Raw genomic sequence first — 18,422 nt, forward strand, 5'->3', positions numbered from 1 at the left:
CCGTCCTCTGTCAGTCTGTCAGAGTGCTGTCTTTGTACGTGTGTGTGTGTATGTATGTGTGTGTGTTAGTCGGTGTCAGAGGGAAATCATGGTCCCAAAACTTAGGCCTTGACGTATGATTCAACAACCTCCAGCCTCCAGCACCGCCTCCCTGAGCTCACATCAAACCACTTTGGTGCCGCTTTCCACCTCCCACCCCCAAATATCCACCTCCATCTCCAAATACAGCCACCCCTAAGCGCCCTCCCCTCCAAAAATATCCCATAAGAGGTCAGATCTCTTCTTACACTGATCTCCCCTCCCTCCCCATGGCCTTGACATTATGGGTTTTAGATTTTGCGTGTATCTGTTTGTTGTTTGACTTGATCTAAAAAATGTTATCTGAATTATGTCTTGTCTGAAAGGGTGAACGCGGCTCATTATAGTTAGTAATCAGCTTCTAACCTCAAGTATAGTAAATACTGATGATCACTTCTAGGTTTTAGAGCTATAAAACAAAAATATTCAACATTAACTAAATGTTACAACTAACATAAAATCTGAATAAAAACGGCTATGTGTGTATGTATATTTCCCATTAATTGTTCTTGTATGCAACTCTTTCCATAAAGAGTATATGTTTTGGAGAAAAGTAACAATGCCTAGACTGTTTTCCTTCACTGTATCAAACACATGACAACAACATTGACAGCCAAGTTGTAATCCGTAGTCCTCCTTCTGTGCAAAAACATGTATTTAAAAGTTTATATGAAGCTAATGTGAAGCCTTTGAGTCAAAATGAGTCAAATTAAGTAGATATCTTTCAATGTTACAGTCTTTTATGTGCCAAAGTCCTGTTTTTTTGTTAGTATACTTCCACAGCAGATCAACAGGGAAACACAAAGAGGGAATTTGGTGCTAAAAAGACTGTAAATGTTGCAGATATCCACTTGATATGACTCACTCTGACTGCTGAAGTCTTATATAAGTTTTAGATAAACTTTTAAATGCATTTTTACACTTTGGCAAATTTTCTCGCCCATCACTTACATTGAAAGCAAATTTGAAGTGGATCTTTTAACAGCCAGTATGAGCAGGAGGAATGATTACAGCAAGGAAACCCCTTTCACTGCTCATATGGATATCTGACTTTTGTTTTAAGACAGAAATTGAAAAACAAAAATTGTGAACTTGCCCTTTAAGTTATGCTTAAAATCTGTTCATGAAGGACGTGGTAAAAAAAAAAGCTTTAACTTAATTGTAGTTTTTTTTAACCTATCTGATTGTATTGTTTGTTTAAGATTGTTTCGGCAAAGAGTTGTGATACATTTTAAAAATTAAATGTGAATATTGATCAATGTGCACTTAAAATACATAAGATACATTTCTAAAATAAATAGTTGTTTATTTCCTGTTTCTGTCGTCCTGATGAATGTAAACCATATAATCACTCTCCTTTTAACTTGGGTCAAAGGAAAATCAAATGGAATCAATATAATTTTTTCATCTCCTTTGTGCAAACCAAAAGATTTGTAATATAGAGTTGGTGATTCAGTTAAGTGTTGTCTCTTCTAGTGCATGTTATAATAATAATAATAAAACTTTAATCAAATGGTAAAAAATACTTTGAGCCAATTCATCATTTCTTTCACTGACGTCACCAACAGGTGTCCCCTGCGTACGCCGTCAGCTGTGCTGTGACGTAGTTCCGTCTTTCACAATTATTCTGTTAATGTTCAAACTTATATTTCTGTATTATACCCAAAATAATTTAATAAACGGTGTATTTTTTTTTTACTGTGTTTAATTTATTGAAGCATTGTGTGTGTATTTAAACGCCTGTACCGACAGAAGTGAACTTTAAATAAGCGGAACTTCTCCGTTTTTTTCTCCTTTCTCTCTTCGGTAAGGATGAAGTCGTTTCCGGGCGACAGGGAGGCTGCCAGCAGTAAACATGGCGGAGGAACTGCTGGAAACAGTGGACAGACTTCAGTCCCGGCTCTTGGAGAACCCGGAGCCTCGAAAGGTAACAACTGAACCGGGCGAGGCGGAGAGATTTGGTCGTTAGCACCGACCGTCTCCCGACATGTTGCCGTTAGTCTCCGGAGCGCGACACGTAACCATTGCCGAGGCAGTTGTCCGAAAGTCGCAACGGTTATTAAATGTTGCGTTTACGTGCCGGGGTCAGGCTCCGATTTCTGAGCGTCTTTGACGTAAAGGAGCATTCAGCTGTTTTTTTTTGTTTTTTTTGAGGGATCTGTAGCTGAGCTGAGACTGTAGCTTTTTTTGTGGTTATTCCATTTATAAATAAAAATAACTAAATTATTACAATAAGTGGTGATTAATTTAGTAGTTGACAATTAATCGATTGCTTTACTAATCCGTGTGTCAAATTGAAGGCCTGGCACCTCTTTTTTTTAAACCTGTGAGAGCATACGTACATGCGGGTTGGCCATCTCAATTTAATTTAACGTTGAGTCTAAAATCTGTGAGAATATACAAATTTAATCGGCAGATACTGGTTACTATCTGGACAATCTTATAAAGGCTACTCAAAGGTTGATTAATCACTCAATCAACCTTTAATTGTTATTTTGATGCTACTACTTACAGGGGTAGTACTTTGTAAATTTCAATTTTTAAATAAATTGTTATTATAGTTGTACACTTGAATGTCTGCTTGCCATTATTTTCCCTACAAAAACACATATTGAGCTAGTTATCAATTATTAAGTTATTACTAAAACTAATAATCAATTGCTGAAGCAATTAGTGAATAACAATTTGATACATCTTATTTGTCTTACATTTACAAATGGACCTTTTGAGAGTAACCATAATGCTGAAGTGGCCCCAGAATTAAAAGAGTTTGAAATCTTTAGACTGTGACAGCTCAAAGTTATTTACATTTTAAATTAAAAAAATGAAGGATAGTGAGTTTAATTTAATAGTATTTAGTTTATGGTCATACATTTCAGTATAAAAAGCATGAACAAAGCTGTGAGTTTGATTTGGCTTTACATATGTGATATTTGCAGTAATTCGTCTTCAGTCAATCAGTGCGTTCCAGTTTCTCAATTATTAAAAATTCATATATGAGTTCAACAGATATATTTTCCTTAAAAAAAGTCCTCCCTTTGCATCCAGTGACAAGAAGAAATAGATCCTGTGGTTTCAAAATCTGTTTTGTAAAGGGAATATTAGGCTAAATTTAGGCTTAGTTTAAGAAATGTACTGGATTGATTAATCTCAAAATGAATGAATGAAAATGAAAATGTAGAAGTTCTATTCTTAATCTCAACCCTTTATCAGGATCTACATCAAGATAAATAGTGTGTTGAATAGGTTTCTGTGACTCACTAGTGCTTATATTAGACATATTTTTAAATACATTCAGACATTTCATTTTGGTGGTTTGCATAGTAAAAAAAATCTACTCATGTAAATATTCTGATTATACAGTGTGTGCGTGTGTATAATCTATTTTCCCTCAAGCTATCATGAAGAAGAAAAATATAATAATGTTATTAAATAGTCCACCATAATTAAAAAGATAAGCCATACTGACAAAAAAAACAAAACCTACTAGTCAACAGTCTTACAACTTAGATGTCCGACAGCGTTTGAACGCAGCGTGTGAAACGTCACGATAATTAAGGGGTTTTAACTTGTAATAACGTACTTCTTTAACCCTGAATCACAGCTAACATTAACACCTGTCCGCTCCATATAATGTCTGCTGTCACATGCTCTGTCGGATATTAAAAATAATAAAAATAAACCACATCATAATTCATCTGTAAACGAAACTCTGAGGCCAGTGTAGCTGTTAGCTGATCAGCTAGCTGGCTCTGCTGCGGACAGTAGTGACAGATGCAGCGGCTCTGGCCCGATAATGTTACACACATTTGGTAACTTTCACTCTTAAAACACTCCACACATACCTACTATTAAAACATCGCAAATTAAAAAGCGGATAAAAGCTAAATTCACGACCTTCCCTTTGTTTACTCTCTGTGTGGTTGAAATGTAAGTGCTTCCTAACACAAAGCAGATATGAGCTGCTGCTGCTGCTGTTGTTGTGCTCAGTCGGTGTGATTAGTTTTAGTAAGCCGAGGACAAACTCAGACTCCCCCCTAAAAAAACTAATAAAATAAGCAGTGAAAGTGGAGCTCTGTGGGTTTATTTCAGCCCTGCCTCGTTAGGCCACGACATCTTTCAGTCTTCATGACGCAGGATTGAGTCTGAAATGTTGCTGTTCAGAGTGAATCAGACAGAGATGAACTGCTTTTTCAATTTTATTTAACTGTATATTGAACAAAAAAAAAGTCAGGGTGAATCTCTCAACTTTTTCCACGTCAGAGACCCTCAAATATAAATGTTTTAGATATGCAAATATATGAGAATATCCTCAAGCACATGTCCTGAGGGAAGAGCAGCCCTTTAAATCCAAACCTGGTCAAACCAGTCATGGAGGCCTGTAGGGGAGCAGTGATTGACACTCATGTAACAGTCATAATTAAGTTTTCTTCTGTCTGTGTCATGATAGCTCTAAATACTATCAGCTGGAGTCTAGAGCTTCAGTGATTAATCAATAAGTTGCCAGCTATTTAAATTAATCTACAGCTATGTTGGATATTAATCGTTTTGACTTTGGGTCAGAAAATGTCCAAATTCTCATATTCCATCTTCTCAAATGTGGATATTTACTCTTCTATGACAGTAAACTGAATATCTTTTGGATATGGACTGTTGGTCGGGACAAAAAAGATAAGACATTTAAGTGCATCACCTTGGACTTTGGTGATGGACATTTTTTGGTTTTCTGTCATTCCATTGATCAAACAAGTAATCGCGTAATCCATAATGAATATAATCGTTTGCTTTATTTGATACCCATCATGTCATGAAACACCACCACTCCACCACATCTAAATGATTAGATTTTTACACAAATGCATTTTGAAAGTCTTTAAATTATTAATATTTATTAAATACAAAATGCTCAAATCAGCATGTGGGTCACAGTATTCATGACACATACTTATAAATCCATGTGTGGGTGCAAAAAGGATTGAATTCAGGTATCGTTTGATAGGAGACGTTTTGATTATACTTGGTATCAGTTTATTTTGGTCGATACCTTAAAGATATCAAGTACCGATACCCAGCCCTATCGTTCAGTTCAGAATGGCCAATTAAGAAACAAATTAATCAGCTCCTCGTTGCTGAAGGTAGTTTTTTATGAGTCTGACTGGATAAAAATCTAAACATCTAAATACATCTACATAATTTGCTATTCAGTGCAGCATTTTTGAATTTAACTTCTATTCAGTGTTATTTCTGATTCAGGACTGCACGTGTACAAAGTCTGAAACGGGTAATCAATGTAGTTACAGTCTTGTTGATAAGCATGTTACGATGCCCCAAAGCAATTAAAATCAGATTAAGTAATTCATAGTTTTGTATCTTATCAACATTTTCTGGGTTGTTACTGTACTTGTACGTTTTATGACTTAAAGGCTCATGTTTCAGTCGATAATGTCAAAGCAGTGAGAATAACTACTGAGACTGTGCAGTATGGACATTGAAAATCAACGTAATACCAGATTCTTCTCGTAAATGATCACTACTGTTTTACTTTTCTTGCTTTTCTAGCTACTGAAGACTCTCAAAAGACTGGGGGAACTTCCAATGACTGTGGACATACTGGTGGTAAGAATATATTGATTTATTGTTCTCATCCTGGTGCTTTCCAAACTACAACGTCTGCCAAAGAAAAAAGAGAAAAAGAAAGAATCACGCAGCAGGAGTGTAACTGTCCACGCAGCAGTTGGCTCAAACAAAAGTGAGCAGCAGATCTCCAGTTTGACCAGATGCTCTTGAGTGTTGAATTCCTGACTGCTCCAGTTTAAGATGTTATAAGCCTTAACTGGTCGTACTGGGCGGCTCCCAGCAGTGAATGTATTTAACTGTGAATAACGATCAGCTGAGATCAAAAACACATTTTGCTCTCTGTCAGAATTTGTTTTTCTTGCCAGGTGAAGTGTAAGGAAATCAGCACAGAGTGAACTTCCTGCACCATCAGGCTCAGGAACAGTTTTCTTCATAACACCACAACTGGATGCTGAACTCTCAAATCCAGCGTTAGCCCACTCCACCTTCTCCTTCTCTTTCATTCATAATCTCTGAACCACAGCACTAGCCCCCTCCCTCACTCCCCTTTCATATTCATTGTCTTTAAATCACAGGTCCCCTTCCTAACACTCATGGACCTTAAACTGCTTTTTGAACATATTTATCACAGTTATCACACCTAATGTCAATACCCTTATATAAAGATTAATTTCCATGTTTATATAACCATATATCACATATACTTTCACCTGTAAATATGACCTTATCAGCACCTTATTTGACTATTTGCTCTTTCTGGATGGATGCAAAATTGCATTCCAGTGTGTTTGTGTTCTGTGCAATGACAATAAAACTGAATCTTATCTAATCTAAAACATGCCTCGGAGCAACCAGGTTGCTCAGTTAAAGCTGGCAGTGATTTGATAACAGCTGTAAAAGTAAAATGAACACATACAAACTAAATGTTGAACACTTTTTAAGTTATTTATCTGCGGTTTTAAACTTCCAGGCTAAAACTCTGTTGCTTTCCCTTTTTATGCTGTTGCAATTGAAAATCAGTAACTCACTTTCTTTTACTCTGTCGTATAGGAAACTGGAGTGGGGAAGACTGTGAACTCTTTTAGGAAGAATGAAGTAGCCGGAGAGATGGCAAAAGGCCTCGTAGCCAAATGGAAACGACTGGTTCCTCAGTCTGCAGACAGGTTCGTCCTGTATACCAGAGCCTCGGCATGCAAACTGTAGCGTTTCCGTCTCTCTGCTCTGCTCCACTCTGCTCTCCGTCTCTGTGTGACTGATGTATAAAGAGGTCTGTGTGTCTGTTGGCCAAAGGCGGAGCTGCTAATTTGCTAATACATCAAAATTTGTGTTTTTGTTGAGTCAAACACTTCCGTGACTCTGTCGGTGTGTTTCGGTGTTAAACTCATCACTATCCATCTCTTTCCTCTCAGACCCACCAACAGTCACACCAAAGAGGCGCCGCGGTCACACGCACACTCTCGAGGCTTCGAGATGGAAGGTCACAGGCGTCACCGTGAGCCCTCCCCTGAGGAAGAGCCCCGCTACATGCAAGAGGAGGAGGAGGAGGAGGAAGAGGAGGAGGAGAGAGGCTACCACACCAACTACTCTCCCTCGCCTCCACAGCACGAGCAGTACAGCCCCGTGCAGCGAGGGGGGTACCAGTCAGACGAGTACGGGAGCCCCGAGCCTGAGCCCGAGCCCGAACCCGAACCTGAAATCGAGCCTGAGCCCAGCCCTCCTCCTCCTCGCAAAGAAGTCCGACACGCCAAGCCAAGCAAAGAGCCCAACAAGAACCACCACCACAGTTCCCACAGCGACCGCAACAGGGACAGGGACAGAGACAGGGACGAGGCACAGCGGCAACGCCACGCACAGATGAGTAACGATGGAGGAGGAGGAGGAGGGAGAGAAGGCGGTGAAGGAAAGAAGCGAAGCACAGACAGAGAGAGACAGCAGAGTCCAGTTCAAAAGTCTGCAAAGCACAGCAGGAAGTCCGCCACGCATGACAGCAAGAGGGAGGAGAAGAAGAGAGGAGGAGATGATGGTAAGTGTCTCTCTCTGTGTGTTGAAAAAGCATCACAGAGACACTTTCTTCTTTTCCAGAAAGTGTCACTTTCTCTTTTATTTTTATCTGTCCTCTGAGCTCAGACACAGACATGTTTTAAAGCAAGAGTTTAAAAAGCTGATACTTTAAAAGCTTTTTTCCCAACATGAACCCCTTTATGTTAATCTGATGATAATTTAACCATCACCAATTGTCTGAATCAAGCTCTCAGGAACAGCGTCGAGCTTTGAAGCCAATTTGACACAGTAGCCAAACTGTATAATGGCCCAAAAAGACTTCAGTGTGAAAGACATATCTGTAAATCAGCAGATACATTTTTTTTTGCGTCACAACACCCGAGAAATGACTGGTTTGGCTATCAGAATTTGATCCATTTGGTCCGATAACATTTCAAAAGTGTAGACGAGCCACATGATTGAATTATTTTATCCCCATTCAAGTTGGCCGGAGGGTTAAACTGGAAGTGAGCAGCCTTGTCCAGCAGACGTCTCTGTAAAACACGCTTTATGGGCGCATCGGGCCCGTAGAGCGTGTGCAATATGTTTTCAGGAAGTGGTGTTTTGGCTTCATGCCCCACAGAGCAACTTTTCTAAGAATGAACAGGGTCCTGTAATCCTCCAGTTCTCTTTATACATCTGTGGTCTGAGTGAGCATCCTGGTCACTTTGACATTAAACGGATTGGTCATCAGTTTTTTAATATTTTCTTCTGTTAATCGTCTCCAAATGTACTCACAACGTAAGTGATGGGAGAAAAAATCTACAGTCTAAAGTTTTATCTGAAGATAAATATGAGGCTTCAGATAAACTTTTGATTCAATTTTTGTGTAGAAAGAGGACTATGGATTTTGTGCCCCATCACTTACATGGAAAGTCCAGTATGAACAGGAGGAATGATTACAGATTACAGCAAAAAAACATGTGTCAGTGTTCATTTGGGCACCTGAACATTGTTTTAAGACAGACTTGAAAAATGGTGAACCTGTCCTTTAAAGTCACAACAGCAATAACACTACTGTAGGTCAGAGTAACACTTTGATATCACATTCAACACAACAAGTCTGAATTGGATGTTGTCAGATGAACATAAAATGGTCACAGCAGCACAAGTTGAAACAGGCAGAGGGAGAAACGTGCGTGTTGTTTTGCCTTCTAACACTGAAACACATTTAATATCTGAGTCACCATCTTTTAGGTGTAAAACGGATTGGAAGGAAAAATTGTTAAAGAGCCGTTTCTCATGTGATGAGGAGATCGAACTTCTCATCATATCAGAAGGTGATCAGGATCAGTTATGCAGCCTGTGAACAAACAGAAACTGCCTGTTTTAACTCACCGCTCCCTCTCCGGGTGCCAAATATTGTGCAAACATTGATATTTGTGTCTCTTCCCATAAATGTCCTGTCATGTCTGAATAAATCCGCACATTTTAAGTAAATCACCAATGTCAAAATGACAACAAGCTATCAGTTTTACAGCATGATGAAGCTTGCAACATTACTTACTCCCTGTCTGAAAAGGGCTGCAGGATGCATTTATGATACTGACAGAAAGTGTGGAATAAGAGGATTATAGCGCAACCTTTAAAACTGAGGTTAAAACAGTCCTGCATTATACACACTGCAGTGACGGGCCGGCACTTATCTTGTCTTTAAATAGAAATGTATTTTATGGAACTTGAATATTTCTTATTCTCAGAAAACATTTAAATTTACCTTATTCCTCAAATGGTTTAACCCCGACTCTAAACAAACACGTCTCTCTATTTTACTGCAAACACTGATTTTTTTTTTTGTGTCTTATAATCTTAAAATAAAAATGAAGCATAAGGTGGAGTGACACACAAGTAAAATTCAGTTGCGTCATTTTGTCTTAAAGCTAATTATAAATAAAATTGCACTTAGCATACAACAAGATAAAAAGTATTTTACTGAGTAGAGACTGCTGTGTGTTTTTGGAAAGCAGCTAGTAGTTTAATTATAGCTTACTTGAAACAAAAGAAAGTGAATTGTAAGACAGTTTAAACGATGATTACTCTGCACTTGCTTTGAAGCACCGGAGCAGCAATTACTTGATTAAGTCTAATTCATCGTGGAAGCCAAAATCACAACTACGTGGCGTTCAGACTGTTTGTGGTGCAGCTCCGTGCACCAGAAAAGATGCTTCAGCTTTATCAGCCTGAAACAGAAAATGTGCTGACGACACAGAAGAACATCCTGCCTGCGTCCGAGTGAAGCGTTGAGTAACTCTGCTGACAGGAAATGACGAACTTCAAACTTTAAAAGCCAACTTTAAAATGTTTCCTGGAAAGCAGAGAGTGATCACTTTATTTTATGCAGCTTCTATAAAGTGTTTATGTGTTACTTAAAGCCGCCAACAAGCAGATTCAATATTTTAGATGAACAACGACTATTTGTACATGAAAGTTCACCTGACTCCACAGGACATTTTAGCATCTTTTAATTTTCTGCTTTGTTTTAAAAGCCACAACCTCACTGTTTTATTTAATTCACACCTTTCTCATAGCTCTAAAAACAGTCTGTACACTTCCTGCTCATCACCTCGCAGCAGGCAGACAAAGTTAGCGACCAGCTGGTGAACAAAGTGGAGTGTTATTTCTCTCAGGAGCAAAATTGAGCTAAAAGATGAGAGAATATTGGACTCATGAGGTGGACAGAAACACAACTCCACCGCTGTATTTGCAATGTAATGTTATAAAAATCACATTTACATTAATTTTTTACTTTTCAGTTAGCAAAATTAACTTTTCCCTTTGCCTCTCTGTTGCCAGGACGACCACGAGCGCCGAAGGACTCGCCAACCAAGGAGGAAGAAGAGGACTTCGAGACTCCCACCATGTCCTTCGAGTCCTTCCTCACGTACGACGCCCCGACGCCCATCAAGAAGAAGAAGAAGCCGTCGTCATCTTCGTCGTCACACAGTCGGCCGTCTCACTACTCCTCCTCCTCCTCCGTGTCATCTTCCCATCGCACCCCTCAGCCTGCAGCCGCCTCTTCCTCCTCGTCCTCCTCTTCTTCCTCCAAAGCGAGCAAATCAAACGGTACTCAGAGTAAAAAGAGGCCGCATTCGAGCTCCAGTTCAGCTGCAGTTACGCCGGAAAAACGCAAGAGGGTAAGAGGCGCAACAGAGTTGACTTAAGAAGAGATTAAATTAACATCTGTAACATTTCTGTTAAATAAACTACATTTACTTTTGGAGCCTGAAAATAATTATGACCGAATAAGTGGATAAAATAATCATAACTCATGATTCATTTTCTCTAGTAGTTCTTTCTAGGAAGGAAATCTCTGCTTTTGTTGAGTGGAAATGTTTGTTTCCCAGCAACAGATGGTTTCTCTGCTGTCTGTGTAGTCCAGGGAAGAGCTACTAACAAAGCCTCTTTTTGTGGTTTTTCTACTACTCGAAAACATTCTTATACAAATAATTTCTTAATAATAATAATGATAATACATTTTATTTATAGAGTGCTTTTAACAATACTCAAATACACTTTTTACAAAATCAAAGACAATTAAAAACAATAAAACCACACAGAATAAATGACAAAAACAATCAATAAAAGCAATGCAGAGAAGAAGAAACAAAATAGGAAAACAAAACAAAAGTAAAAACATTAAAAGCAGATTTGAGTCTTGAGGAGAACTCTTCTTAAAAAGCAGATCTGACTCGTGTTGTTTTTGTGCAGGTTGTCGAGGTGGTTCCAACTCTTCCTGAAATCCCTCTGCCGGCGATTCAGCCCAATTACAGACCTCTGCCCTCCATCGACGTCACGCCGCTGTCCCCGCAGAGACGGAAAGGTAAAGCCCCTTTAAATGTCACAGCACCACCAAATGCATAAATGTAAATTTTGCAGTTCCTTCTTGTGAGCTCCTAATTCCTCAGTGACCATTGTATGACGTCATCATTTCCCTATTTCGACACACACGTCAGCATTAACCTCTTAACGCTGCCAAGGAAGAGCTTTTTAAATAAGTTGCAATCTGGAGTATCTGCTGGTGGAAGCCTTTATCTGTTCCTCTTACTATGAAGCACATTTCATCATTTTATACGGCATTGTGCAAAAGTTTCAGGCACTAAAAAGATGCTTTTAAAAATAATGCAGTGAATAGTTTTTAATTATCAGTTAACTTGATGCAATGTTTGGCAAACAGAACACACCTCGATTAAATCAATATTAGGTGTGAGCAGCTTTGCTTTTAAAACAGAAGCAGTTATCCTCAGTACACCAGTCACTGCGTTTTGGAAAAGTCGATTTAAACTTTCTGAAAAGTCCCACTGGTTAAGATTACTACTCATTTGATCAAATTATTACTATTAGCATCTTCACTTTCTCTTTCTACACTTTTGACTGCCAAATAAAAAACAAACAAAAAAATGCTAACAAATAATCCTAAAAAAGTCATAAAAGTTGGCCCGTTCCTTCAGTCATTTCATCTGTTTGTCTTTCTGCTTCTCAACACACACAGTAACAGTACAGCTTTAAACCTCACCTTTTTCTCTGTCCGCCCAGACTCAGTTTAACATAATTTCAGTGTCAAATACCAAAAAGGTCGGCTTAACATGTCCAAACAAGTGAATTTCTTTCTTCAAATGTTTCTTGTAAGTGTCTACATGTTGATCGCAGCTATATCAGCTCCAGGCCTGCTGTCTGTCAGGCTGTTTACACTCCCAGTCTCTTCTTTACTTTCAGTTCCCATCTGCAACGATGAAGAGGACGCCGGCTTCACTGGGAAGCGATTCAACTCCAAGATGGTGGTCTACTCGGGATCGAAGACCGCCTACTTGCCGAGAATGATGACTCTGTACGAACAGTGCATCCGCGTGCTGCAGAACAACATCGACTGTGAGTGTAAAAAACTGAAAACAGCCACAATAGAGCACAGACACCCACATGTAGTTGTTCTTCCATGGTAACCTCATGTCCTGATGCTGTCTGCTCTGATAAACTCCACCCGCCTGGTATCCCAGTATGGTTAAAAGAATTGCACATTGCTGATCTGCCCTGATGCTCTTTCAGCCATCGCCGAGGTGGGAGGAGTGCCGTTTGAGATCCTGGAACCGGTCCTGGAGCGATGTACCCCAGAGCAGCTGTACCGCATTGAGCAGAGCAACCAGGTAACACACACACACACACACACACACACACACACACACACACACACACACACACACACACACACACACACACACACACACACACACACACACACACACACACACACACACAACAAACACACAAATCAGATCATGGTCTTGTCTTCTTCCTAACCCTAACCCTAACCCAGGAAGGATGACACGCGTCTGCCGCATCCTTAGATATAATCTGTCTTTCGTCCTACAAGAGGAGACACCAGAAACGCTCCTGTTAACTTTCTTTTTCTTGATAAATCTTCTGCGCTGAGTTGAACTGTTTTTAATATCAAATGCTTTGCAAACCCCCCCCCCCCCAAACAAAAAAAACTGAACCATGATACGTTTTGCAGCAGGAGGATGTTGAAATGTACAAACAGCGGACATTTCATCATCCTCCTGCCTTCTGTAGCAAAGTGCAGCAATGTTGTGACTCCTCCTTTGTCTGTCTGTAATATTTTATAAAATGCCTGTTTGTACAGTCAGCAGGCAAACATGTCTAAAGTCTTTTGTCAATGAAGAATAATATTAATCTTTATTTCATGTTAGAGCAACTGAGTCTCTAGTGGCTTACATTAAAAAGAAAGCCCCCAGTAATTTGTAGGAGACAGAAAAACCACCCTACAAATAAAACAACCTGAGCAGAGATCACATTTCAAGGGAGATTTAATAGACTTTTGCTCTCCTCTTGTTTCAGTGGTTTACGGAGGACTCTGACGAGCTGTGGATGCGTCATTGTCAGCGGGACTTTAAGCGGGAGACTCCTCAAGAGTACGAGTCGTGGCGGGAGATGTACCTGCGGCTGCACGACGAGCGTGAGGAGCGACTGAGGTTGCTCACGCAGAACATCACCTCCGCACACGCCAACAAGCCCAAAGGTAGGAGAGGCTGGCACTAAAGTGATAGACACACACGACAACATAGTGAACTGTTAAGTCGTTGTATGTTTTTTTATTCATGTCTTTAGCGTCTCAGTGTGAGCGTTGTGTTTCTTCCGGCAGGACGGCAGGTCAAGATGGCGTTTGTGAACTCCGTCGCCAAGCCGCCGCGTGACGTCCGCCGCCGACAAGAGAGGTTTGGCACCACTGACGGTTCCTCCATGGCCTCGACTGCCGCTTCAGCTCCTATCAAGTCAGTATCACACTATCCAGGGTTTTTATCATGTTTGCGTTCAGGTTCATGACTCATATTTTTGGCGATGAAGTTGCGCTGTTGAGAAAGAATAAACACAGAGGATAAAGATGCATCGTGTTACATAAATGTTTTATTTCAAGGTTCAAGGTGCACAGCAGAATGAAATTGTGTTAGAAATTCACGACAGGCAATAAACAGCAAATAGATGTAATTACCAACCAGGTAATTTTAAACATAAATAAGCTAAACAGTATGAACGTACACATAAGTAAACACCAAGGCAGTAACTAAATTTGCACATCAGGCTTTATCCAAAGTGTATTTACAGTACAACATAGCAGGGGAGTTCATTTGTCCCTCAAAACTCCACGTTCGTTCATAAAATATCCAGAGAGTTTGTTATCACACTGCTTTGAATTTCAGGGTGTGCATTTGAATTTCAGTTTCTGTTCTCGTAGAAACTGCCTACCGACTGGTTTTACCTTTGGCACTTTTGATAACCAGTTTATAAATGGTTAATCTCTACATTTTTCCAGTTGATGAACATTTGTATTGTCTTGATATGAGTGATTTTTGGTTGCCCTCTGGTGTGTGAACAGTGTATTTCTTACACCAGTGACAAGCTGGATACAAAACATTAACGGTACTTTCAGAAGCATCATTTAATTTATCTCCATGTCAAATCCGGACCAGTAAATATAAGCAAGTGCAGATATGTCACTGTTTTCTCTCTCTCACACACATTTAATAATGAATTCACACTAATATTAAAAATACTGCTCACTCTCATGCCTGCAAATCATTTTAATATTCTGACTTCTGTTTTTTTGTTCTCCCCTGCTACCCACCCACATTAAGTTCATTTTTACCCTTGACCATATGTGTGACTTTATATAATCATATTTTTTTTACTCGTTATGCCACTTTTTTGTATGTTACCCGGTGCAGGACTATGATTCATGCTGAAAAAATCAGCTCATTAATAGATGTGTCAGTTACTGAGTCATGGTTTATATCATTCTTGAGGAAAAGCTGATATATATTTATTGGTTCCAGCTTCTCAATATGAGGATTTGCTGCTTTGCAGCTCTGGGAAATGTGACTTTTCATATTTGTTGGCATTTTATACACTACACAGTTAATCAATAGACTGCCCCAATAGAAATTTAAACTCCATCTCTTATTCTCTACACTTTTTGGTTTAATTCAACACTCGCTGGCACTCTGGTTTATTTTAGATTAATCAGACTCACGCACCTTTCATCTCTTCTCGTATCTTTCAGAGTCAGGCCTGCTACCATGGATTTCTCTGGTGAATCCAGCCGCTCCTCTTCCTCCGGTCTTCAACCTTCTCCTGGCTCATCCCGCTTCTCATCAGCGGCTGGAGGAGGAGGAGGAGGAGGAGGAGGAGGAGGAGCAGCAGCGGGAGGAGGCCATGCCGCCCGGGACAAGCCACAGGTCAAAAGTAAGTAGGCGTTGGCTGTCCTGAGTCGTAGATCAGGATAGTAGGAATATTTTTGGGAATGTGATTTCTTTTTATCCCCTGAATCATAAATTGTTTTCTCCCTCTCTCCCTCTCTCCCTCTCTCCCTCTCTCTCTCTCTCTCTCTCTCTCTCTCTCTCTCTCTCTCTCTCTCTCTCTCTCTCTCTCGCAGAAATCGCCCCCATGATGGCCAAAACTATCAAAGCATTCAAGAACAGATTCTCCCGCCGATAGTGTGAAAGAGACTGAATGTATTTTACGAATTCCAACTGTGTTTTTAATTTAATTTTAAATTTTACTGGAGACCCTCCGCCTCTACACACACACACACACACACACACACACACACACGCGCACACACACACACACACACACACACACACACCATCATCATCATCATCATCATCATCATCATCACCATCTCTACATATGTGAACATTTCAGAATTGATGGAATAATGGTTGACTTTTTCTTGTTTTTTATTTAAGTGATGGCATCTGTTCGGGGGGGGAGGGAGAGGGTCTTTAAATAAGTATTTAAATCATGAACTGCAGTCAAACGGCTGCGACGTCTGTGTAGAGAAAATTAACGTTTTATAGGACGCAAAAGGACACAAACACACACACATGCACACTCACACAGTCTGTTACTTTTTCCTTGTTCTCCAGCAGGCTTTATTTTTTCTTTTCTTTTCTTTGATGGAAAGACAAGAAAACTCATTCTTTTAATTCAAAGAACAGCCTTTTGTTACTTTCCTTCACGACCAAACGATACACTACACTTAGGAAAAACCTTCAAGCGCTCTTTGTTTGGTCCTTTAATCGCATGCATGATGCACGTCAGTCGCGGCTTCGAGACTCCACCCGACACATCAACCGGCTGGTTAAAGAGCTTTTACAAAACAAACTCATTTTTTTAATATTTAAGGCTCAAATGATATCGGTGAACTACACACACACACAGACACACACAGACACACAGACACACAGACACACACACACACACACACACACTCTGTAGACTGATTTTAACCCTGCTGTGGCTTCAGACCCTGTTTTCCTGCTGTCGAATGTGTGCGTCCCCGTTTTTATCTGCTTCACTGTGACAAATAGCTTGAGCGAGAGTTGAAGAAACTGTAGGAAGAGAAGAAGAAGAAAGAACGAGGAAAACGACTAAAATACAACGATAAGGAAGGAAATTGATTGGACGTCTGCAGCTTCAGTCTTCAATGATGATGAGATGTATTTATTTTCAAACACTGGGACCTGGCACCCCTCTACTTGGGCCCTAAAGGAAGTAGATTAAAAATTGTAATTTTATTAGATTTTAATAAATGTTCTATGGTCATTTTTATTAAAATCGACTTTTTGCCCTTACAGACTGTCTGTGCTGCTGTGTGTGTGGTGTGAATGAAAACCAAACTTTCATTTTCTCTCTTTATAATTAAAGAGGAGGTAAGGTGGAAAAATACTTACTACAGTGCGTCCATCCATCCATTAGGCCCCAGTAAAAATGTGTTTTATTGTTTCTGTAATGTTTTCCTTAAATCGTGTAACAATTTAAATTTCTCATATCTATCATCATAACCATCATTGACCTTAATGGATGATTTTCTGTTTTAGAGGTCGCAGTTTAAATCGTTTTTTAAACTGTACAGTTCATTTGTTCAAGCAGGTGCTTTAAAGTGGTGAAACATTATGAAGTTTTAAACACAAGAGATCTACTTTAATATTCAAATTTGGTGCAACTTCATTTTTTAAAACTTGTGCCTGAAATAACGGCACTGATGTGCTTTGTTGGGGAAAAAAATCCTCTTTGCTTTGTTGTTGACTGTGATGAAGGTTCAGAGGTGGATATGATGGCAACGCATTACTACAAGCAGTATAAACACTCGTAAGCAGATATAAGGACAATTTCAATTGTGTAGCTACTAATGTGCAGTATTTGTCAGGAAATATAACTTCAACAAAGACATTTTATTCTTTTTTAATATTGCAATATTACAAATGACATACATTAATAAACACTTTAACATGCTCACAACTACAGCTAAATGTATCATAAACCAATTAGTAGCTCTTTATGTACTGCTTGTCAAGGCTAAATAGGAGGTAATACATTTATTTTTTAATAAATATCCACTTAATCTAAACAAATTAGACAAGTTGGTAGTTCTGGGTCTGAAAAGTGAAGCCAATCAAGGATGTGACATAAACTGATATTCTCTCCAATGGCCAGCAGGGGGCGACTCCACTGGCTCCAAAAAGAAGTAATTATATGGAAGCATGTGAAAAAAATGACTCTGCTTCTCACTTGATTTAGTACCCCAGCAAACAGTTATCTAATGAGTTTATGGTCTCAATCACTAGATTTTTTTGTTATTCTTTATTTTAGAAATTACATGAACATTAACTATGTACAAACAAAACCAGGGATACATATGCCACAATATGAGAAACATACAAATTAAAAAGAGGAGAAATGAAATATTAAAAGGAAATATTACATATTCACAATAATTTATCATCAGTCCATATACAATTTATCCAAGACATTATTATTAGAATTAGTCCTCTTTTAGTGCCATCCAGCTCTTGATGTAAAATTATACTATATATTTAAGGGAATGCTTACATCATGACTGACAAGTCGCTACTATGAGGACAACGTTAATTATGTACTTAACATATGTAACATGTAACATATCATTACCATCCTAACCCTGGATTAGATCAGGAGTGCAGGTGTAGCTGTAGCTGTTTCAGTGTGTTTTCAGTTCATGAAAGTTAATTGTAATGTTTTGGTTGCCTGAAAAAGTTTTGTTTAGAGTTTGGTTGTACTAAAAAAACCTCAAAGGAGTCAGGATGTTCAGTTTGTCTGGTAAGTATATTTTGTTTTAAACTTCCTTTTCGTCAGCCAAAATTACCATTAGCCTTATCAAAATTAACCGTAGACTG

At 39.2% G+C, this 18,422-nt stretch overlaps 1 protein-coding gene across 1 annotated transcript; it reads left to right on the plus strand.

The window, feature by feature from the left end:
* The first annotated feature begins 1,788 nt into the window (after window positions 1-1,788).
* On the plus strand, window positions 1,789-16,841 carry eloa (elongin A). Its single transcript, XM_062435963.1, has 12 exons — window positions 1,789-2,005; window positions 5,638-5,694; window positions 6,706-6,818; window positions 7,065-7,678; window positions 10,489-10,829; window positions 11,404-11,515; window positions 12,409-12,561; window positions 12,736-12,833; window positions 13,546-13,726; window positions 13,850-13,979; window positions 15,266-15,447; window positions 15,638-16,841. The coding sequence occupies exons 1-12, from the start codon at window positions 1,934-1,936 to the stop codon at window positions 15,697-15,699; spliced, it is 2,115 nt and encodes a 704-aa protein (XP_062291947.1). The 5' UTR covers window positions 1,789-1,933; the 3' UTR covers window positions 15,700-16,841.
* Window positions 16,842-18,422: the final 1,581 nt, after the last annotated feature.

The sequence above is a fragment of the Scomber scombrus genome, chromosome 16 (assembly GCF_963691925.1).
Source record: "Scomber scombrus chromosome 16, fScoSco1.1, whole genome shotgun sequence".
NCBI classification, from domain to species: Eukaryota; Metazoa; Chordata; class Actinopteri; order Scombriformes; family Scombridae; genus Scomber; species Scomber scombrus.